Here is a 24,950-nt window from a genome sequence, read left to right on the forward strand (position 1 = left end):
AAACATAATTCTCAACTTTTAGGTTGTGCATTCTTTTTCAGTCGACACCTGTTACCATGAAAAATAGCTTTCCCTTTTCCCTCTTTCACTTGTGTATTTAGGTATTTAGTTACTGTGGTGGACAGACTCTGAGGTGGGCTCCATGATCCTTGCCTCTTATATGATCCCTTCCCTTTGAATGTGCGTGTAGACCTGTAACTTGCTACTAACCAACAGAATACGGCAAAGGTTATCTGTAAGTGATTGCATTACCTAAGACTGTAACTGTCTTACTTGGAGAGTATCTTTCCTTTGCTGACTTGAAAGAAACAAGCTGCCATGTTGTGAGCTGCCATATGGAGAGGAACACCTGGCAAAGAGCTGAGGTGGCCTCCTGTTGACAGCCAGCCAGAAACAGAGGCCCTCAGTCTAGCAGCCTGCAAGGAACTGAATGCTGCCAACAACCACACGAGCTTGGAAGTGAGTCCCTATCCAGTCAAGCCTCAGATGAGATGGCAGCCCTGGTAAACAAGCTAATTATAACTTTGTGAGACCCTGAAACAGAGGATCCAACTAAACCATGCCCTGGTTCCTGATTCTCTGGGACTATGAGATAATAAATGTGTGTTGCTTTAAGTTACTAAATTCATGACACTATTGTTACATAGCAGCAGATAGCGAATACAGTCACTTAGTTATTCACATCTTTTAGTGTCAGGACTGAAAGGACTCATGGATCCTTTCCCTAATTAACTTTTTAAACTAGAATATACATTAAAATCAAGTATATAAATGAATTACACTTAGAACTAGATTTTCAAATTACTGTTGCACAAGATAATCAGTCAAGATTTTTAGGAAGAATTAAGCCTACTCTCTCTCATTGCTCTCTATAGAAAGAAATTAAAGAGTTTTTTATACCATTCATAATGAAATGAAAACTTTTTAAAAAATTGTCATATTTATATCATCTTTTAATTTTATAGTTTGTGCTATACATAATTTACACAAAAATAAATATACCTATATTTGGAATGCACTTAAAATATCTTACTGATGGAGTATATAATCAAACAGTTTGGAATATACTGTCCTCTGTGTATATCTTTTTTGCCCTATTATCAAAGATACCTTTTTTTTTAAACCCAAAATCCTTCAGGTTTTTTACTCTGTTTAGTACAGTAGTTCTCATCGCTAGCTGCACATTAGAATCACCTGGGACTTTTTAGAACTTAAGAAGCCTGTGCCCTACCCCAAAACAATTTAATCAGCATCTCTGGGGGTTAGGCATAGTATTGTTTTATTTATTTTGTATTATTATTTTTAAAGACCCAAACTCCCCAATGGCTTTCGGGGGAAGGGTTTTTATTTTTTATTTTATTTATTTATTTATTAAATTTATTTATTTTTTGGCTGCGTTGGGTCTTCGTTGCTGCGAGCGGGCTTTCTCTAGTTGTGGTGAGCGGGGGCTACTTTGTTGTGGTGTGCGGGCTTCTCATTGCGGTGGCTTCTCTTGTTGCAGAGCACAGGCTCTAGAGCGCAGGCTCAGTAGTTGTGGCGCGCGAGCTTAGTTGCTCCGCGGCATGTGGGATCTTCCCAGACCAGGAATCGAACCCATGTTCCCTGAATTGGCAGACGGATTCTTTACCACTGCGCCACCAGGGAAGTCCCAGGCATGGTATCATTTTTAAAACTCCTCAGGTTATTCTAATGAGCAGCCAAGGTTGAGAACTGCTGCCTTTGAGATAAGCAACTGTCTTTGAAAAGTACTTTGTGAAAAAAGACCCAGTTGGAAAAACATCCTGTTTGAGGTGTGATTCTCTGGCTAAACCCAACTCCCTGGAAGCCCTGAAACTGACCCCTAGAGGAAATGTAATCCAGATCACAAAATGTTCAGCCAGCATTCATCTCTTCTCTTAACCAAAATAAATCCATGAGTATTAGATAAGGGTCAAAACCAATGCATGTTTTAGATGGAGAGTAATCCTCAACCAAGATTCAAGAAGTTTTAAGTTTTGAGGGAAGTAAGGACACTGGTGGACTGTGAACTTTGAGTTCAGTTCTATTCTCATGTGTAAATAAGCTATTTACCTGTTCTTTTATTCTCTATTAATTTGCTTGCCAAATTAGTATATACAATGACTCTGCAGAATAATTGAGCACTTCTGGACTGGGCACCAAAATGAAGTAGTAGGTACTTCCTATAACTTGCTGACACACCTTTTCTTCCATACCCCTCTTCCTGAAGGAACCACTGAGATGTTTTCGATCTCCTCTGCATTTCAAGGTTATATATTTCTTTGGCTAATATGAGAAATTCCATCTTGTCTCTGTCTCTGGTAATTCTACAATAAATTTTCTGTTGAAACCTAAAAGCAAGCTTTTTTATCAAAACACTTTTCTTCCCTACTCCTCATTTCCAGCTCAAATTTTTATTTCTCAGGAGAAATGAAAAAGAGAAAAACAAACAATAGTGAGCTTCTGGTTAATAAATTCAGGCTATGTGAAATAGATTGCTTTATTGGAAAGTCTCCATTCTCTAGTCTTTAACATAACCATGTGAGGAGAACAGTGATATTATCCAAACCATGTACTAACAACTCAGGATCTTTTTTAAAAATGAGGTATGTTCTAACAGTAGTAGTTAGTTCCCTCTGATACCAAGATTGTGGTGTCTAAATACCATTTCTCATTAAAAAGGATCTAGAGGAAATTCCCTGGTGGTCCAGTGGTTAGGACTCTGCTCTTTCACTACTGAGGGTGTGGGTTAGATCCCTGGTCAGGGAACTAAGATCCTGCAAGCTGTGCAGCATGGCCTAAATAAATAAATAAATAAAAATAAAGGATCTAGAGGTCCTTGGATAAGTGGCTGATTCCCAGGCCTGGGACAAGAAATGTCAAGATGAGCCTGAAATATCTTGTTGTGCCCCAAAGCAAGAAAGTTATCAAAGACTACTGGTGGTACATCAAAATGATACAGGAGCCAACTAGAAAGGGATTCCCACTAGCCAAAAATAGGATAATTTGAGTATTGAAAAGAAGAATGACTTCAATGAGTTGAACCAAATCAAATATATAATCTATGATTTCATAATGATACTAAAATGTACTGTGAAATAAAAGTCATATTTTTATGGCATGACAAGAGAAATTTAAACAAAAAAATCTCTGCACTTCGGCCTCCTCTCTCCCCACACTGTGCATTGTGTACCTGAGTTATGCATCACCAAATCTCCCCCAATGACAGAAAAACTTATTCAACCGTAAAGAGCAAAATTCTCCTAGCATAAACAAGACAACTCCTTAAAAGACAGCATTCCTTCTTGATCTTGTAAGGGGTCACATGACCCACCACGATGATGCATAGATCTGGATTATGTAAACTGTCAATAATACATCATTTGCATACAGATGGCCAAAAGGCACATGAAAAGCTCATCCTTGCTAATTATTTTCACTTTCTTAACAGTGTCGCTTGAAGCACAAAAGTTTTAAATTTTGATGAAGTCCAATTTATCTATTTTTTATTTTGCCACTTGTGCTTTTGGTGTTGTATCTAAGAAACCGTTACCTAACCCAAAGTCATGAAAATTTGTGCCTATGTTTTCTTTCTTTCGTTCTTTTTTTTTTGGCCGCACGGCTTGCAGGATCTTAGTTCTGTGACCAGGAATTGAACCTGGGCCCCAGCATTGAAAGCGCTGAGTCCTAACCACTGGACCGCCACGGAATTCCCTATGTTTTCTTTTAAGATGTTATAGCTTTGGCTCTCATATTTATGCCTTTGGTCCATTTTGAGCTGACTTCTGTATATGGTGTGAGAGAGAGGTCCACCTTCATTCTTTTGCATGCAGTAACCAGTTGTCCTGCACCATTTGTTGAAAAGACTCAGCTTTTCCCTTTGAATTGTCCTGGCATCTCTGTTGAAAATCAATTGACCATACAATATACTTAAATTAAAAATAAAATGCATGGACACTGAGAGGATATGCATCAAAATGCTAATGGTGGTGGGACTTCCCTCGTGGTCCAGTGGGTAGGACTCCTCACTCCCAATGCAGGGGGCCCGGGTTCAATCCCTGGTCGGGGAACTAGATCCTGCATGCGTGCTGCAACTAAGAGTCTGCATGCTGCAACTAAAGATCCCACATGCCACAACTAAGACCCCGTGCAGCCAAAATAAATAAATAATTTTTTTTAAAAAGTGCTTGGTGGTTATCTCTGCAGGGTGAGGATTATGGGTGATTGTTATTTTTTACTTTATGCTTTTATGTATTTCTAGTTGTCTGCAGTGAACATATACTGCTTGTAAAATTAGAAAGAAAACAATAGGGACATCCCTGGTAGCGCAGTGGTTAAGAATCCTCCTGCCAATGCAGGGGACACGGGTTTGATCCCTGGTCCGGGAAGATCCCACATGCCACGGAGCAATGAAGCTCGTGCATCACAACTACCAGCCTGCGCTCTAGAGCCCGCGAGCCACAACTACTGAGCCTGCGTGCTGCAACTACTGAAGCCCGTGTGCCTAGAGCCTGTGCTCTGCAACAAGAGAGGCCACCGCAATGAGAAGCCCACGCACCACAATGAAGAGTAGCCCCTGCTCGCCGCAACTAGAGAAAGCCTGCGCACGGCAACGAAGACCCAACGCAGCCAAATAAATAATTGTCATTAAAAAATGAAAAAAAAAAGAAAGAAAATCAATTGACCATAGACATGAGGGTTTATTGCTGAACTCTCAATTCTATTCACTTATCTATATGTCTATCCTTATGCCAGCTCCACACTGTCTTAGTTACTGTAGCTTTGTAGCAGGTTTTGAAATTGGTAAACGTAAGTCCTCCAACATTGTTTTCTTTTTAAAAATTGGTTTGGCTATTCTGGGTCCCCTGAATTCCATATGAATTTTAGGATCAACTTGTCAGTTTCTACAAAGAAACCAGCTGGGTTTTTTTTTTAGAGAGATTTCATTGAATCTGAGATCAATTTGGGGAGCATTGCTATCTTAACAGATTGTTTTATGATCCATGAACACAGGATGTCTTTCCATTTATTTGGTTCTCCTTCAATTTCTTTCAACCATGTTTTGTAGTTTCAGTTACATTCATATTTCTTTTGTTAAATTTACTCCTAAGTATTTTATCATTCTTGAAGCTATTATAAATGAAATTTTTTTTTAATTTTGTTCATTTCTAGTGCATGGAAATACAACTGATTTTTGTACATTGGTCTTGTATTCAGCAACCTTACCAAATTCAATTATTAGTTCTAATAGTTTTTGTGTATGTGTGTGGATTCTGTAGGATTTTCTATACAAGATCATGTCATCTGCAAATAGAAACTGTTTACTTCTTCCTTTCCAATCTGGATGCCTTTTATTTCTTTTTCTTTCTTAACTTCCCTGGTTAAACCTCCCACACAATGTCGAATAGAAATGAGAGCAGACATCCTTGTCTTATTCCTGATCTTAAGAGGAAAGTATTTAGTCTTTCACTATCAATGCTGTTAGCTGTGGGGGGTTTTATACATGCCCTTTATCAGATAGGTGGAGTTCCCTTCTATTCCTAGTTTATTGTGTGTTTTTATCATGAAAAGGTACCTTATGTTTTAAATGGATCATTTTACTTGCTCTGTAGAGAATGGATTGGAATTGAACAAGATCTAAAAGAGGGAGACTGGTTAGGATGCTATTGTGATAATCCAGGTAAGAGATGATGATGGCCTGCAGTTTTCCAGGCAAGAAATGATGAAAGAGGGTGGGATAACCCAATGGTAATCAGAATATAACAAGAGATATTGAGAGAATAGGATTGATAGAACCTCGTGACAATTGAATGTGATACTGGGCACAGCAGATAATGTTGCAGATCTTCTTTACTAGGCTGGTACAACCATCCCCCAACTGCTGTGGCTGTTGGCTGATAATGGCTCACATCTGCACTTCTCTTTTTTCTTTTTTTTAATTTATTTTTGGCTACATTGGGTCTTTGTTGCTGCGTGCGGGCTTTCTCTAGTTGCGGCGAGCGGGAGCTACTCTTCATTGCAGTGCGCTAGCTTCTCATTGCGGTGGCTTCTCTTGTTGCAGAGCACAGGCTCTAGGGTGCACAGTCTTCAGTAGTTGCAGCACACAGGCTCAGTAGTTGTGAAAGGTGGGCTCTAGAGTGCAGGCTCAGTAGTTGTGGTGCATGGGCTTAGTTGCTCTGTGGCATGTGGGATCTTCCTGGACCAGGGCTCGAACCCGTGTCCCCTGCATTGGCAGGCGGATTCTTAACCACTGCACCACCAGGGAAGTCCACATCTGCACTTCTCTTGACAATTGACATTAGCTGCCTCATCCAGAGATGTCTGGAAGGTTAAATGACTTTCATCCCTGTGGAAGCCAATGACTAACTGGTACGAGAGTATAAAGCCTGTTCACCATACCGAAAGGGATTATATATTACTAAGATTCTGATCCTTGAACTGCCCAGTGGGAGTGAAAAGCTGCCTCTTTGGCATGATGAATTCAGTTATTAATGGAAACCATATATTAAGCTGTTGAGATACACTATGATAACTGGTCCCAGAAGTTTACCAAGCAATTTGCTGAAGAACTTTGGAGATAATGAAAATACTTGTGGTTAGAAAATAAAGGAAAACAAGACTTCAAAAGTTATGTCAGGGACTTCCCTGGTGGCACAGTGGTTAAGACTCTGCCTGCCAATGCAGGGGACACGGGTTCAATCCCTGGTCCAGGAAGATCCCACATGCTGTGGAGCAACTAAGCCTGTGCGCCACAACTACTGAGTCTGTGTGCTGCAACTACTGAAGCCCGCACACCTAGAGCCCATGCTCCGCAACAAGAGAAGCCACTGCAAAGAGAAGCCCGCGCACCGCAATGAAGAGTAGCCCCAATTGCCGCAACTAGAGAAAGCCCGCGCACAGCAACGAAGACCCAACACAGCCAATAAATAAATAAATAAAATTAAAAGAAAAAAAATTTAAAAAAAAAAAGTTATGTCAGTTTATGGGGTGTTGGAAATAGTTAATATCTTGATTGTGGCAGGTACATGACTTTATACTTGTGATGGACACATGAGTGTGCCTCGCACACTTTCAACAACAGGGAACATAACTGACCAAAGTCCTAGCTGCTGGGCCCAGAAATCCATCACCATATTTGAACCAATGCTACATTTCAATGGGCTAGTCTCAGACAACAACTGGGCACAGCAAGGGTACTAAGGCAGGTCTATTGTGGAAAGGTCCTTAGAAGGTCAACTTTAGCTCAAAGACTCCCAGGGTCCTTGCTTACTGATCTTTCCTTAGATTTCCTAGCATTCAAGGACACTCCCAACCTCTTTTCCTTCTCTTTTCACTCAGGATCAGGCTTGCATTGTGATCAGAGAGCTCTCCCACCCTTGCCTGGCTCCCTTCTCATTACTATTACAAGCACTGTCCTAAAAAAAAAAAAAAACTCCTTGGACTTCCCTGGTGGTCCAGTGGTTAAGATTCTGCACTTCCAACACAGGGGGCATGGGTTTGATCCCTGACTGGGGAAGTTCCACAGGCTGCGCACTGCAGTAAAAAAAAAACAAAAAAAACAAAAAACCTTGTATGTTTAATCTCACATTGGCATCTGCTTTAAGGATAACCTGGACTAGTACAATACATTTGTGAAAACGTAGAACTATACAGTCAAAAAGAGTGAATTTTATTGTATATAAATTATACCTCAATAAACTTGACTTTTTAAAAAAGTGTTGTTAGTTTTAAACATTTATCAAGAGTAGGTGAGTTATGCCTGTTTCTTCTCCACTCCACTTCAAGCATCTGTTTCCAAGATCTCATCCTGGCTCAGGTCACCGCCTAGAACTGCTGAAATTCTACATCTCACAATGACCACATCCACCTAGCCTTGCAATTTGCTTGCTCAGTTACTCCCCAAATCTGTATGTCCTGGTCTCTCAGGGCTAGTTGGAGACAAAAATGACATAATGACTAAAGTTTACAACCAATGAGAAAAGAAAAGGAGAGAGATCTGGACATAGGGGAGAAGAGTACCTAGGCTAGACAGAGAAACTGGCCTTATAGTCCCGTCCACTGACTGCCAGCAATCAGATCTCTGGGCACACTTAGTTCTTTAAGGACTCAAAAGACTGATGTCAAACAACTTGACTGGGGTTTTATATACAGAAATGTGTGAGAGCCATTTGTCATTCAAAAAACAAAACAAAACAAATAACAACAAAACTAAACACAATAGAATAATTATTTCACTCAGAAGAAAAGCCAAAGGTCTTCTACTGGCATACAGAGCACTACATGATACTGCTCCTAGCTGCCCATCTGCCTTCATATCCTATGAGCCTCTTCCCCCTTCCTAATGTTTCTCTAGTAACAATGGCTTCCTTGTTCCTTAAACATTCTAAGCATATTCTCACCATAGGACCTTTGTGTTTACTTTTCTATCTGCCTAGAATTCTCCTCTACATGGTCTCTCTCTCCATGCAGGCCTCTGATCAAATGTTATCTTCTTAGAAGGCTGTCCCTGATCACATTGTCTTGAACAGCACTCCCTTCCTCAATATGTCACTCTCTATTCTCTTATCCTTCTTTATTCTTCTTCATAACACTTATCATCCCCTGACATATCATATTTATTCATTTATTTGTTTATTTTCTGCCTCCCCAACTAGCATGTAATCCCACAAAAGCAAGAACTTTGTTTTGTTCAGTGCTATATCGCCATGACCTGAAGTGCCAGGCACATTGTGGACTCTCATTAAGTACTAGTTGAATAAATGAGTAAGTGAAGCTTGCTATCATGACTCCTTTCTCTTCCTTCCTCAGTTCAGTAAAAATAGAAAATTACCAAGAGGAGAATCTTCGCAAATGGTAGACCTAGGACTTAATCTGGGGGCCTCGAGTATGTTGCCATGCTACAATGAACAAGTTTCTTGTGGCTTCTGAGAAGGACTCTTCTAGTCCATTCAACCACTATCTTATTAAAATTCTCAAGGTCCTTGACCGATTTTCTTTTCATGGTACCTACATAGCAAAACCTTAACCCTAGATCAATTCAAATGGTTGATTTTCTGCATCCAGACAGGTTGTGGAGCACTGCTGAAGAAAAATCATTCAGCTGGGTAGATTGATGCCACTCTAAATTCATGGTCACTCATTTCAACCAACAAAGACATGTAAGAAAAGTAAGAGCTAATGTTTCTTCCTGAAAATGGCATAAATACTTTACATGCATTAACTCATTTCATACTTATAACACCACCATAAGTAGATAGATATTCATTCCATTTTACTAATGAAGAAACTGAAACATAGAGAAGTTAAGTAACTAGCCAAAAGTCACACAGCTAGTAAGAGTCAGAGTCTAAGTTTTCAACTCAGACATTCTGATTTCAGAGCCTGAGCTTTTAAGCACTACTGCCAGGAAATTTAATAATGTTTCAGTAGTCAGTTCTACCTCTTTTCTATCTATAACCAACAGGGCTACTTTGTTACCTAACTCCCAGGGGTACTATTCATGCTTACATTATAAGCGATATTTAGACAGAAATTTATAGCCTTAAACCTATATTTTAAAATAAGAAAGACTGAAAAGTCAGGAACTAAGCAACTGAAAAACTTAAACTGATAAAGAGGAAAAGAATAAATTCAATGAAAGCTAAAATAAGGAAATAATAAACATAAAAACAGAAAATAATGAGGTAGGAAACAAAGATAAAGTGGAGAGGATCAACAAGCCAAAAGTCAGTTCTTTGAAAAGAATAATAAGATTGAGAAACATGTAGCAGGATTTATCAAGAAAAAAAGATGTCATAAATAAATATTAAAAATAAAAAAGGAGCCATGACTATAGATAATAGCAGAGATTAAAATTTGAGAATATTGTTAACAATGTTATTGTTTCATTGTCTGTGAATGAATTTGAAATTTTAATTAAATAGAACAAATTTATAGAAAAATATAAATTAGCAAAATTGCTCAAGAATAAGGTGAAAATGTGATAGAGATTGAATCAACAGTTAAAAATCTTTGCACAAAGAAAACAACAGATCCATATATTTTTACAGGCAAGTTCAACAGCTTCTGTCTTACTCAATTCCAATCTTACTCAGACTCATGCAGAGAAAAACAAAAAAGAAAAAGGAAAAACACTCCTAAAACCATGTCGGGGATTAGTTAGTATAATCTTGATACTTAAATCAGAAAAGAGTAGTGTAACAAAGGAAAATAAAAGGTTAGGCTCACTCACGAATATTGATGCACATATTCTAAGCAAAGTCTCAGCAGGACTTCTCTGGTGGTCCAATGGTTAAGACTCTGTGCTCCCAAAGCAGGGGGCCTGGGTTCGATCCCTGGTCAGGGAACTAGATCCCACATGCATGCTGCAACTAAGAGTCCACGTGCCACAACAAAGATCCCAGATGCTGCAACTAAGACCTGGCACAGCCAAATAAATAAATAAATATATTTTTAAAAAGTGTTAGCAAAGCAAATCCAGCAATGTTAAATTAATGATAAACACATGAGGACCAAGTGAAATTTGCATCAGAAATGAAGATTAGTTTAGCATTAAAAAATCTATTAATGCAATTTAGCACATTAACGGGCTAAAGAAGAAAAATCACATGATCATCTAAACAGATACAGAATTCATAGCACCACTATTTACAATAGCCAAGACATGGGAGCAACCTAACTGTCCATCAACAGATGAATGGATAAAGAAGATGTAATATATATATCTATATATTTCAGTGGAGTATATATATATTCCATTATATGTATATGAAATATTACTCAGCTATAAAAAAGAATGAAATAATGTCATTTGCAGCAACATGGATGGACCTAGAAATTATCATACTTTATATCATAAAGTGAAGTCAGTCAGAGAAAGACAAATATCACATGATATTACTTATATGTGGAATCTAAAAAAAAATGATACAAATGAACTTATTTACAAAAAAGAAACAGACTCATAGACATAGAAAGTAAACTTGTGGTTACCAAAAGGGAAAGGCAGGGGGAGGGATAAATTAGGAGTTTGGAATTAACAGATACACACTACTATATATGAAATAGATAAATAACAAGGACCTACTGTATAGCACAGGGAACTATATTCAATATCTCGTAATAATCTATAATGGAAAAGAATCTGAAAAACAATATATATAGAAAGAATCACTTTGCCGTATACCTGAAACTAACACAACATTGTAAATCAACTATACTTCAGTTTTTAAAAAAAGATACAGAAAAAGTGTTTGCTAAAAGTCAATTCATGAAATACTCAGGAGATGCAATAAATTTAAGGGTTAAAAGCATAACAAATACCATATGTGTTCAGTATTATCATCATCGTTATCAGTTGTAGTAGTACTAACTGTAGTAGTTGTAGATGGATTTGAAGGGAACTACCTGATAAAAATATGCCTACCAAAAAAACCCTACAGCAAACATTATATTTAACAGTAAAATATCATTTAAAATCAGGACCTGTGTAAGGATACTTTATTTATTATTACATTTATTTTTGAAATTAAAAAAAATGTTTTTAATTTTTTGGCCATACCGCATGGCATGAGGGATCTTAGTTCCCTGAACAGGGATAGAACCTGAGTCCCCAGCAATGGAAGCATGCACTCTTAACCACTGGACCACCAGGGAAGTCCCTATTATTACTATTTTTGTTTTATTAATAATTTTAAAGTGCTAACAGTTGCCAGATACTAACTGCTTTATATATGTTAAATTAATCCTTACAACAACGATATGAAGTACAATAATTAGGCATAGTTCAACTTGAGATATCTGAGTTTCAAGAAAAGTTAAATAGATTGCTTAAGGACTGAGTGGCAGGGCTAGATTTTGTACTTAGGCATTTGGCTCCAAAGTCTATGCATTAATTCCTACCTTACTCTGCATCTGCAGTCAACCTCACACTGGAGATCTTAGCTAGCTGAGTAAGACAAGAAAAATAAACATAAGGTATAAGGTTTGGAAAAAAAGAAACAAACTGTCATATGTGCAGATGATATGATTATTTACACAGAAAAATCCCAAAGCCCCTATGGATAATTTTTTAATTAATAAGTGAATTAAGCAATGTTGTTGTCCATAAAATCAACACACAGAAGTACCCCAACAAACATAAAATGTAATTCTTAAAAAGATATTATTTATAATAGTACAAAGAGAAAGTACTCAGGAATAAATTTAATAAAAGATATATAAGACCCTTATGAATAAAAATATAAAACTTTAAACTTTTCTAAAATTTAATTTTGTTAATGGATAAAAGTATTCAGTATTATGAAGGTGTTAATTCTCTCCAAATTGTCCTATACGTTTATTGAAATATTAGTAGAACCCCTCCTTCCCCCCTTGTATGTATTTGTGTGTGAAACTTGACAGGTTGGTTCTAAAATCTATGTGGAAGAACCAGGTGTTCCAAGAATAGCCAAGACACCACTGAAGAAGAACAAGACGGGGAAACTTATTCTACCAGATATCAAGACTCATTACAAAAGTATAGTAATTAAAGCAGCAGGGCATGTATGAATAGACCAGTATAACTGAACAGAGAACTGATTCCAGCCCAAAAGGAAACATAAAATGGGAGAGAGCTAGCATTGAAGATTAGTGAGGAAATATGAAATATTCAGTAAATAATGTTGTGAAAATTTGTTATTCATATGGGGAAAAAAATTGGATCCCTATTCCAATCCATACTCAAAAATTAATTACTAGTGACTTAAAGAAGTAAATGTGAAAAGAGACATTATAACACTTTTAGAAGAAAATATAATATAATATCTTTATAACATTGGGGAGGAGAAGAATTTCTTAGGCAATATACCAAAAGTGCAAAACATAAATAAATAGACTAATACATTGGTAAAATTATAAATTTTTGTTCATTAAAAGAGACAATGAAGGAAATTCCCTGGTGGTACAGTGGTTAGAACTCCGTGCTTCCATTGCAGGGGGCACAGGTTCGATCCCTGGTCAGGGAACTAAGATCCCGCAAGCCACACGGTGTGGCCAAAAAAAAAAAGAGAGAGAGAGAGAGATAATGAATAAAAACTTGGCAACACATATAATCATAAAACATCCTAAATATCAATAAGAAACTAAAAATTCAATGGAAAACTGGGCAAAACACATGTATAGCCATTTTACACAAAAGGAAACTTAACTGGCCTATGTATTAGTTTGCTTTGACTGCCATAACAAAATTCCACAGACTGGGTCACTTAAATCAGTGGTCTCTAACCTTTTTGGCACCAGGGACTGGTTTCCTGGAAGACAATTTTTCCACGGGGGTGGGAGGGGAGATGGTTCAGGCGGTAATGCAAGCGATGGGGAGCGGCAGATGAAGTTTTGCTCACTCAGCACCCACCTCCTGCTGTGCAGCTGGGTTCCTAACAGGCTGTGGACTGGTACCGCTCTGCAGACCAGGGGTTGCGGACCCCTGGCTTAAACAACAGAAATTTATTTCTCACAGTTCTGGAGACTGGAAAATCCAAGATCAAGTTGCCAGCCAGGTAGGTTTCATTCTGCGGCTTCTCTCTCTCGGCTTGGTGGTAGGCAGCCATCATCACCCTGTGTGCTCTTCTGACTGCTTTTTTATGCGAATGGGGGCTAGTTGGCCACCTTTTCACTAGATACTCACATGGCCTTCTATCATGCATGTGTGGGTGGAGTGAGGGAGAGCAAGCATGCTCTGGTGTCTCTTCTTATAAGGGCACTAATCCCATCATGAGGGCCCCATCCTCATGACCTCATCTAATCCTAATTAACTCCCTCAAGCCCCATCTCTAAATATCATCACATTGGGAGTTAGGGCTTCAACATACAAATTGTGGGGGGACAAAATTCAGTCCATAGCAGCTTATAAACATCTTTTTACTGCCTGATTTCATTAATAATCAGGGAATGTAAATTATAATAAAAATAAAATACTATTTTACACTCATCAGATTATACAAAATTGAAACATCTGATGATACTAGATGTTGGCAAGGATGTGAAGCCAGGCAACTCTCATTTGCTGCTGGTGGAAATGTAAACTGGAAAAATGAGTTTGGAAAAGAAGTATTTTCTAGTGAAATTGAAGATGCACATATCCTATGTTCCAGCAATTCTGCTCCTAGGTATATGCTTTAAAGCACCAGTTTTCAAATTGCTAGGTGCAATACAATAGTAAATGTGAAATTAATTTTAGTGGTGCTGAGGTATAATTTTCTGAAAGGTAAACTGACGATTTTCACAGAAATATAAAATAAACACGTCAAAATGTTATTTATCTCATTAATTAATGAGTGAGCCAGTAAAATGTTACAGGAATGTTGTACGAATTTGCTAAGAAACAAGAATATTGAAATGAATTCGCTAACAGAGGCAAAGTGGTTTAATACCCTATAGGTCAATAAAATGTAATGTTTGGGGGTATCTTTTCTTCGACGTGGACAAGAATTATTCTAAATATTACCAGTTTTCTTGTAAAAGATCTTAGTCAACAGAAAGACATCCCTATGCATTCAAATCCTTCAACTGTCTGCTAGACAATGCCCAGGCTTACACTGAAAAGTAATTTCTTTTGCTCATTTCCAAGTCTTTGACAATTTTTCCTTACAACAGTTCCCTTTCAGCATTTTTTTGGTAATGAAATCAAAAAGAAGCAATAGAAATTTAGTGCATTGCTGGTAGCAAATAAGTGTTGGGGCCCAGGGTAGGTTGCCCCAAAATGTACCTCAATGGCATATTGATTTTTTTTTTAATAAATTTATTTTATTTATTTATTTTTGGCCACGTTGGGTCTTCGTTGCTGTAGGTGGGCTTTCTCTAGTTGAGGTGAGCTGGGGCTACTCTTCGCTGCAGTGAGTGGGCTTCTCATCGCAGTGGCTTCTCTTGCTGTGGAGCACCTGCTCTAGGCGCACAGGCTTCAGTAGTTTTGGCACCCAGGCTCAGTAGTTGTGGCGCACGGGCTTAGTTGCTCAACAGCATGTGGGATCTTCCCGGACCAGGGCTCAAACCAGTGTCCCCTGCATTGGCAGGCGGATTCTTAACCACTGCACCACCAGGGAAGTCCCAATTTTTTTGAATTAAAGTAACTTAAGAGATGGCCAATGCAAGAGAGACACTCTAACCCTCCTTTCTATCTCCCTGAAAGCAGGAAATAAATCTCTCACGTGAAAGGTGCACTCCCTGCTTTTGGAGGTAGAAGGACACTCTTATCTCCAGAGATAGGGAATTCAGGCCAACAAGCCTGTATAAACAAACCTTGTTACTTCCTCCCATTTACTACCCCAAGCCCAAACTCTGTTTAGATTTTTCGCTAATTGAACTCCCAAAACCTAGTTTCTTTGTCCTGTCAATTCTTCATAAATTGTTTCTCTGTTTAAAAATACAAAAGCTGTCTGCTTTGGCCACTTCCTAAGCCCCTTTCTATGAGTCTTCCTTGTGAACAACTAAATTTTCCTTTTTTTCCTGTTAAACTGTCTTGTGTCAATTTTATTATTAGTCCAGCCACAAGAAATCAAGATGAGTAGAGGGGGAAATTTCCCCCTCCCCAACAAGAGTTTTGTGAAATTTTTGTTTCAGATGTGTATATCTATCTATGTGGTAGGTATGTGGTATCCGGTTTGATGTAGAATGTTTTTGTTCACTGTGAGCTGGGGTCCGAAAGTTTGAAAGCCATTTTTAAATGTGCCATATTATGAGGTTCAACAGTTTAAATAACTGGACGTTTTGAGTTGTCCCTTCACTCATAGTAGACATCCACTCATAGCGCGGGGCTCAGTCAGGCAGAGACTCAAAATGATCTGAGTGAATGGTAAGGAATAGAGAAGCGCCCAGCCCCGCGCGAGGGGTGCGGTGATGTGGGGGTGTTTGTGTGTGTGTGTGTCTGTGTGTGCGTTACTCACCATCTTTGTTTTGAAAAAATCCCATAGTTCTCCTCCTCAGGGACCCACATGCAAATGAGAAGTATGCTGCTTTGTAAACCGACCTAGGAAAATGATTTGTTGTAAACTTAAATAACAGTGTTATAGAATTTGTAAGAAAGACTCTTACAAATTAATACACACAAAAAAGAGGAAAATATATTGTACCTAGCAGAAAAAGACGTGACATATACACCTGCAATTCCTTTCACTGCAGAAATGACTTTGTCCAGATCTTGGGTGTGGGTAACATTGAATTCTACTCTGTGTGTTCCCTCCGTGGGGCAGTCAGGAGCTTTGGAAGGATGGATGGGCCTGGAGGTGGAAACTGCAAGCCCTTTAGCCAGCCAGTTGTTGACTTCCTGGGGAGCAGCGTCATAGGCTGTGTGAGGAGAGCAGATCCCGACTCTTTCATTAGCACTGAGGCGCGCTGGCTGCCGGAGACGCCCCAAGAATCGAGAGAGGGTAGGCGGCGTGGAAAGGGCAAGCCGGCCAGCCCCAGAAGGCGGGAGCTTAAGCTGGCCAAAGGCCATTGCCCGCCGGGAGTCAAGCACGAGCCCAGCGCCGCAGCAGCGCCGCACTAAGAACCGCGGCTCCCGGTGAGCAAAAGAGCAGTACGCACGCGCAGACCCGCCCTGCCAGCGGAGTGGAGAGGTCCCCTCAGCCGGCGGGGCCTCGCCTCAAGCCCTCAGCGGTCCGCACTGCCCAGTCACCCGCGCCTTGTCACCCCGCCGGGCTTTCCCCGCCCCGTCTGTGCGCTAGCTTACCGCGACTGCGCACGCAGAGCCTGAGCGGGCGCCAGCGGGAAGGGGAAGCGGCGGGTAAGAAGGGCCTGCATCCCGGGGGCGTCTATGACGGGATTGGGAATTTCCTCCTCGGCTCTCTCCGGCTCTCGGGACCCTTGAGGAGGAGAGTTCGAGGAGCCTCTGGAACCGGCTTCCTCCTGCCGTTCAGGCGTGCCTCTAATAATCGAAGTGTTTTCGCCCGGAACGTCGTCTAGTCCGGTCCCTTCCTGCCTCTCTTCTCCCCGCCCCCCCTGGGGAATCCGAGGCCGAGTTCCGGCCCGTCTGTTGTCACCAGGAGTATTTGAGATGTCTTCCCCGCCGTTTAGGTAGCACCGGAATGTTTATCTGCCTTTAGTGTCGCAGCAGCTTAGGGTTAGCTCTCCAGGTCCAGCCCCCAAGTCAAGCACAAAGAGCCTCATTTTTTTTGACGCTTGCTCGTCCTGGGATTCTTTCTGACACGCTTTGCTGAATGAAGCAGCTTCCAGATCCTCACAGCAGTGACTTCGAGGCCACTAAACATAGGTCCTCTTTACTTCCTCTGAGCGTCTCCACCGTTTCCTAAAAAATCTGCCTTTCAAGTTTGTGTCTCTTGGGGCACGTCGCTTACATCCGTATGCGATGTCCCTGAATTATGCTCTTTCCTTTTGGAAATAGGGTCATACCACGTGCCGCCTTTTGGAATGAAGTACTCCAGTGGCAGTGGGATAGTATCAGCAGTTACTAAGAAGCGTAGTAGTAATAGAGTAGGATTTCTGCTGTCGGCTGCCAGAGTGGATGGATAATTCAGTAACTTTTTTGTAGCAGGAGGCAGCATTTTAGTTCAGTAGCTGTGCTTGATGCCCTGAAGTTGGGGGCAGAGGAGGTACCTTGTAATTAAACAAACCAGTGGGGTCCAAAATCTGCTGATAGGAAGAAATCTAAAACAGAAGAAAGCCTGACAGCCGTGCCATGTTTAATAATATCTGCAGGTCAAATTTCTATGTAGAGACAAATACACTGTTTGCTTTTATATGCCAGTTAAATGTAGTATGTTGACATTTATGTTGGAGCTCATGTGAAGTTTTAGCAGCTACCTCGGAACTTTTCAATAAAATTTCTCAATAAGTTAATTCCTAGATAATCGTGATAATCAGCTTAGTTATTTTTACTTTAATAAGTTTGAATGCTATAAATTTAGCCCCCCCTTTTTTTTAACATCAGGTCACACCATTTCTGTCAGTCTTATTACTAATTTTCCTTGATGCCTAAATACCTTAGTCATCTTAGATTTTCCCTGTGCTTCATCTCCATATCTCTTATATTACTGGATCTCATGGTTTCTTTATTCAAAAAGTAACTTGGATTTATCCCTTTGATTCTCATTGTTAAAGCTGGAAGACTGTTTTCTAAGACTTTGCTACCTCTTAGCTCATCCCCTGAAAGCTCAAATAACAGTTCTGAAACATGACTATTGTCATGTTTATTCTCGATAAACCTGTAAAGGTTCATGTTCAAATTGCTATGCTTGGGTTTCAAAGCTCCTTCTTTATATGCACATGATATGATGGGAAAAACCAAGGATTTAGAGTAAGAAGACCTGGGTTCAAATACGAGGACTGTCATTATACTAACTCTGTGACCTTGGGAAACTGAGCTTCAGTTTCCTTCTCTTATTTCAAATAACAATATCTTTTTCTTCCAGCCTCTTAATTATTGTGAGAATTACAATTGGCATAATGTGTGGAAAAGTTATCAGAATTAAACAAAAACATCCTAAGCTATTATTGTTATTTCTTTGTGCTCATTTATTTCACAAACATTTGAAAACAAGATATGTTAGATACTGGTGCTACAGCTATGAAAGATAGTCCCTAAGGAGTTGTCTTTCAGGGAACTTTCAGAGTGTGTGTGTGTTTGTGTGTGTCTGTGTGTCTGTCTAGGGAGTAGGGTGGTAAAATGTCTGACAAGGTAGAATGTGATAGTATACTGTAAAATAGGTAAGGTTAGGGTGAGCACCAAACCCAGAGGAGAGAGGAACAGGGAAGATTTCCTGGAGGAAAATAAGTTTGAACAGTCTTGATTTATAACAAAGATCCAGAAAGAAAAGGTGGGGGAAGGGTGCCATGAAAGAGATGTGTTTAGAGAACTGCAAATTGTTAGGTTTTGTTGGAGTATTAAGTTCAAAGAGGATTATAGGAGGTAGGACTGGATAGGTAGAGGTGAAATTTGAAGGGCTTTGTGTGCTAAGGGAAGTGTACAGATTGAAGGATTTTAAGCAGACAGTTGGCCTGATCACAATTGCTTTTTGAAAGTTTATTTTGGCTGCCATGTGTGCGTCCTTACTGCAGTGTACAAAAATATCTTTATACTTTTGTGCCTTTCCTCATTTTCTTTACTCCACCTGAAAGGGTTTATGCCCTCTCCTCATACCTTAATACACTGTCACTCAGTGTCCAGTTCAGGTTCCATTTCTGCTGTGAAGCGCCATCTAATTATTTTAGGCCCCATTATTTATTCCCTTCTTTGAAACCCTGTTAGAAATAGTACCACACAATTTAGCCCTTATTTGTTTCATATGTGTTTTATGTCCCTAAATAGATTATAAGCTCCTTGAGGATAGGGAATGTTTCATACGTGTATGAATATAAGACATGTTAAACACAAAAATACATTGTTTGGTTCTTTTGTTTTTTTTTTTCAGGGTAGGGCCAGATTATGGGCAACAGTCCTTTTAATTAATCTGTCATCATCATGGCTAATGAGGGCTGTGCCAAGGCTGGTGATAGTCCTTTTTCATCAGATAAACATGCTCAACTCATCTTGGCCCAGATCAATAAAATGAGAAATGGACAGCATTTCTGTGATGTGCAGCTGCAAGTTGGAAAGGAAACTTTCAAAGTTCATCGGCTGGTTTTGGCTGCCAGTAGTCCTTACTTTGCAGCTTTGTTCACTGGAGGAATGAAAGAGTCCTCAAAAGATGTTGTACAGATTCTAGGAATTGAAGCTGAAATCTTTCAAATACTTCTAGATTTCATTTACACAGGTATGTTAAGTGAACTTATAGCTTTGAGTGAAGAATGATGCAATCACTCACGTTCTGCTATGGGAATATAACTTGATCTAACATATAGAAAGTGATTTGACAATATGTTATTATGAGCCTTCAAAAAGTTCATATCGGGACTTCCCTGGTGGTCCAGTTGTTAAGACTTCGCCTTCCACTGCAGGAGGCGCCGGTTCAGTCCCTGGTCGGGGAACTAAGATCCCTGAATGCTGCATGGCACGGCCAAAAAAATCAAAACAAAACAAAAAGTTCATATCTTTTGACCCAGTATTCCTTTTCTGGGAATCCTAAGGAATTAATTAGTGATGCAGGCAAATATTTACATTTATTGTAACATTATTTATAATAGTATATAATGGAATACAGTTTGTCCCTCAGTACGTTATATGGTTAAATAAACTATGGTACATGTATATATAATGGAATAATTTTTAGTTCTCACAAATTATATTTGTATATATGTACACACACACATATATACATTCTCATGGAAGAATGTTTGCAATATATTAAGTGGAAAAAAATCTGTATATAAATATCACCCCAATTTTGTAAAAAAAAAATTCATTTGTGTATTTGTGCACAGGAAAAGACTAGAATATTTATAAGCGTTTATCTCTAGATGATGGAATATGGAAGATTCTTATTTTTCCCTTTTTTTTTGTTTTTTCCTCAAAATGTCTATAATCAGCATGTATTAATTTAAACAAAATTTTATTTTTAAGTTTTTGAAGAGTTTTAATGACATGAAATGTACACAAAAACCATAGTGTAAAATATAAGTCATATGTAACAAATATACATGGAAAAAAGATTTGAAAGAGATACACTGAAGTATTAATGTTAATATAGGGATTTCCCGGCGGTCCTGTCATTAGGACTCCACACTTCCTGCAAGTCGTGCAGTGCGGCCAAAAAAAAAAAGTGTATGTCAGTGTATGGGAAAATGTGTGATTTTCATTTTTATGCTTTTCTGCCTTAAAGTTTTTTTGTTTTAGTTTTTTTTAAAGATTTAATTTTTTATTTATTTTTAGCTGCATTGGGTCTTCGTTGCTGTGCACGGGCTTTCTCTAGTTGTGGGGAGCAGGAGCTACTCTTCGTTGCGGTGCACGGCCTTCTCATTGTGGTGGCTTCTCTTGTTGCGGAGCACGGGCTCTAGGCGCGTGGGCTTCAGTAGTCGTGGCTCGCTCACCCTAGAGCGCAGGCTCAGTAGTTGTGGCGCACAGGCTTAGTTGCTCCGCGTCATGTGGGATCTTCCCGGACCAGGGATCGAACCCGTGTCCTCTGCGTTGTTGACAGGCGGATTCTTAATCACTGCACCACCAGGGAAGTCCCTAAAGTTTTTTTTCTGTGATGAATATATATTACTCTTACAATCAGGAAAAAATGTTTGAAAACAAAGACTATGTTTGTTTATACTCTAGTTTTGAGAATATACCTTGCTCTCCTTAAAGTACTACTTGGTGGGATATGGCCTGATAAAGTATTGTTTATTTAAAGCATGTTATTTAAACCTGGAAAACGACGAAACCAGGGCTCGAACCCGTTTCCCCTGTATTGGCAAGCGGATTCTTAACCACTGCGCCACCACTGAAGTCCCAAGGTGATTTCTTTCCTTTGTGTAGTTTCATATTACTTTTTGGAAATTTTCAGAAAATAGCTTTTAATTTGGGATTGTAAAAATGATTATCACATGTTAAAAAAATAAATTAAAAAAATTAAAATCATTATCTTTTATCTGCTGAAAGCAGTGCAGCTCTGCCTGTTGACTAGTGTACAGATTAACATTGAGGGGTTCTTGATCTCACTTTTCTAAATGACTTATGTGAGCTGGTTAAACTATTTCATAAATGCCCCTGCTTCTCTTATTTGCAAAGTATAAATTAACACAGATTAATCCAATGCAATTAGTGTCGAACAACATAAAAACAGAAGAAATTCCACAAGTTGCTTATTCTGCCTCTGTTGTCTGACAGTAGCAACAAGAGATATCTAGTGAAAGAGAATGTTCATGGCATCATCTCCATATTGCTGATGATTCGCACTTCCATCAAAGGAATAAAAAGTGGTAAAACCTAGAGAAGTAAAAGCTACTGAGTATATCTGGGGGATAATAACATTGTAGAATATTGACATTTAAGGTAAAATTGGTTAACAGTAAAGAACAACATTTGGCCGCTAGTAAAAGATATAAAATAACAAGATAGGAGTTTATTTTTCCAACAAAAATGGATCCATAGAAGCCATCCCAAGGCTGGTATGGTGGCTTCTTGATGTTATTAGTAGCCCATTATTCTTCCAATATTTTGCTCCACCATCTATAGCTTGTAGCTTCTAATCTCATGATCAGTGAACTTTAACCAGTGGAAGGCAGAAGAGGAAAAGGTAAAAGGACCTGCCGGCTGAGTCTATCCCTTTTTAAGCTTTTCTGGTAGCCCTCCCCAATAATTGCTGCCTGTATAAAGTTGGCCAAACTTAGTCAAAAATTCACCCCCATCTGCAAGGGAGGATGAGAAATGTAATTTTCAGCAGGGCACAATTGCCACTCACAACAAAATCAAGGTTCTGTTAGTATGGATTAAATGAAAATGAATATTGGGTATTTATTGGACAGGGAACTTTGTAGTCTTTGATACAATTAGTACTTTAAAAACATGATCTTTGATTTTCATTGTAATAGCATTTCCTTTTTTGGGATGGGGCAGCAAAACCTGTTATTCTATTAATCTCTCCTGTGGACATTTTTTTTTCTTTTTTAATTAATTAATTAATTTTGGCTGTGTTGGGTCTTCTTTGCTGGCACAGGCTGTTCTCTAGTTGCGGTGAGCGGGGGCCACTCTTCACCACGGTGTGCGGGCTTCTCACTGCGGTGGTTTCTCTTGTTGCGGAGCACGGGCTCTAGGCGTGCGGGCTTCAGTAGCTGTGGCACGTGGGCTCAGTAGTTGTGGCTTGTGGGCTCTAGAGCACAGGCTCAGTAGTTGTGGCGGATGGGCTTAGTTGCTCCGTGGCATGTGGGATCTTCCCGGACCAGGGCTCGAACCTGTGTCCCCTGCATTGGCAGGCAGATTCCCAACCACTGCGCCACCAGGGAAGTCCTCCTCTGGACATTCTTTATTAACCGTTCACAATTCTAATAGGTCTTAACAGATTCTTCTCACCATAGATTTTTACGCACTTCACTTAAAATCAAATGACCTGGGTTTGTGATCTAGCTCTGCCACTAACTAGCTGTGGGATACGAAGCATTTCATTTAACTTTAGTCAATTATTCATTCATTCTTTCAATATATATGTGAATATATTTTTTGAGCTAGGCACTGGGGATATGATAGTAAACAAGACAGGTGTGGCCTGTGCCTTTACAGAGTTTTATAGGTAATGTAAAGTAGGTACTTAAAAAATAGAAATGAGCTTGTGAGAGCCTCATTCTCCTTATTCATAAACTGGGGATAGTAGCACTTTTTAATTCATGTGAAGGTTAGATGAGATAAATTTTAATAAATGTAAAAATACTTTTTTTTTTAAACCCTCAGAAAGTATATTTAGATTTCATAAGGTGAAGGTCATACTGCTGGGGTAGAGCTAGAATTTTATTTTATTTATTTATTTTTAACATCTTTTTTGGAGTATAATTGCTTTACAGTGTTGTGTTAGTTTCTGCTGTATAACAAAGTGAATCAGCTATATGTATACATATATCCCCATATCCCCTCTGTCTTGCGTCTCCCTCCCACCCTCCCTATCCCACCCCTCTAGGTGGTCACAAAGCCCTGAGCTGATCTCCCCGTGAGATGCAGCTGCTGCCCACCAGGTATCTATTTTACATTTGGTAGTGTATATATGTCAATGCTACTCTCTCACTTTGTCCCAGTTTACCCTTCCCCCTCCCCGTGTCCTCAAGAGTCCATTGTCTACATCTGCATCTTTATTCCTGTCCTGCCCCTAGGTTCATCAGAACCTTTTTTTTTTTTTTTTAAGATTCCATATATATGTATTAGCATATGGTATTTGTTTTTCTCTTTCTGACTTACTTCACTCTGTATGACAGACTCTAGGTCCATCCACCTCACTACAAATAACTCAATTTCGTTTTTTTTTATGGCTGAGTAATATTCCATTGTATATATGTGCCATATCTTCTTTATCCATTCATCTGTCAGTGGACACTTAGGTTGCTTCCATGTCCTGGCTATTGTAACTAGTGCTGCAATGAACATTGTGGTACATATCTCTTTTTGAATTATGGTTTTCTCAGGGTATATGCCCAGTAGTGGGATTGCTGGGTCATATGGTAGTTCTGTTTTTAGTTATATAAGGAACCTCCATACTGTTCTCCACAGTGGCTGTATCAATTTACATTCCCACCAACAGTGCAAGAGGGTTCCCTTTTTGCCACACCCTCTCCAGCATTTATTGTTTGTAGATTTTTGATGATGGCCATTCTGACCAGTGTGAGGTGATACCTCATTGTGGTTTTGATTTGCATTTCTCTAATGATTAGTGATGTTGAGCATCCTTTCACGTGTTTGTTGGCAATCTGTATAACTTCTCTGGAGAAATGTCTGTTTAGGTCTTCCACACATTTTTGGATTGGGTTGTTTGTTTTTTTGATATTGAGCTTCATGAGCTGCTTGTATATTTTGTAGATTAATCCTTTGTCAATTGCTTCATTTACAAATATTTTCTCCCATTCTGAGGGTTGCCTTTTTGTCTTGTGTCGGGTTTCCTTTGCTGTGCAAAAGCTTTTAAGATTCATTAGGTCCCATTTGTTTATTTTTGTTTTTATTTCCATTTCTCTAGGAGGTGGATCAAAAAGGATCTTGCTGTGATTTATGTCATAGAGTGTTCTGCCTATGTTTTCCTCTAAGAGTTTTATAGTGTCTGGCCTTACATTTAAGTCTTTAATCCATTTTGAGTTTATTTTTGTGTATGGTGTTAGGAAATGTTCTAATTTCATTCTTTTACATGTAGCTTACTGTTTTATTTTTATTTTTTAATTTTATTGAAGTATAGTTGATTTACAATGTTGTGTTAATTTCTGCCATACAGCAGATATTGATAGTTCCCTGTGCTATACAGTAGGACCTTGTTTTTCCATTCTGTATATAATAGTTTGCATCTGCTAATCCCGAACTCCCAATCCATCCCTCCCCCACCCCCCACCCCCTTGGCAACCACAAATCTGTTCTC

The 24,950-nt window shown here is 39.1% G+C and overlaps 2 protein-coding genes across 5 annotated transcripts in view; one reads left to right on the forward strand and one right to left on the reverse strand.

Moving 5' to 3' along the window:
• The window catches only part of MAST2 (microtubule associated serine/threonine kinase 2), a 250,452-nt gene extending 233,571 nt beyond the window's left edge, over positions 1 to 16,881 (reverse strand). Inside the window, exons 1-3 of one of the 2 annotated variants that reach the window (XM_061184276.1) lie at positions 16,700 to 16,881; positions 16,101 to 16,314; positions 15,915 to 15,997 (exon numbers count right to left, since the gene is read on the reverse strand). In XM_061184276.1, coding sequence (XP_061040259.1) covers positions 15,915 to 15,917 — 3 coding nt within the window. In that variant the 5' untranslated portion in view covers positions 15,918 to 15,997; positions 16,101 to 16,314; positions 16,700 to 16,881. The remainder of the gene's footprint in view (positions 1 to 15,914; positions 15,998 to 16,100; positions 16,315 to 16,699) is intronic. The other variant, XM_061184277.1, reaches the window with a different exon arrangement.
• Positions 16,380 to 24,950, forward strand: part of IPP (intracisternal A particle-promoted polypeptide) — a 35,277-nt gene continuing 26,706 nt past the window's right edge. For 2 of the 3 annotated variants that reach the window (XM_061184278.1, XM_061184280.1), the window contains exons 1-2: positions 16,380 to 16,531; positions 19,398 to 19,739. In XM_061184278.1, the coding sequence (XP_061040261.1) occupies positions 19,448 to 19,739 (292 nt within the window). In that variant the 5' untranslated portion in view covers positions 16,380 to 16,531; positions 19,398 to 19,447. Of the gene's footprint in view, positions 16,532 to 16,693; positions 16,754 to 19,397; positions 19,740 to 24,950 lie in introns of those variants that run through there. The other variant, XM_061184279.1, reaches the window with a different exon arrangement.

The sequence above is a fragment of the Eubalaena glacialis genome, chromosome 3 (genome assembly GCF_028564815.1).
Source record: "Eubalaena glacialis isolate mEubGla1 chromosome 3, mEubGla1.1.hap2.+ XY, whole genome shotgun sequence".
Taxonomy (NCBI): Eukaryota; Metazoa; Chordata; class Mammalia; order Artiodactyla; family Balaenidae; genus Eubalaena; species Eubalaena glacialis.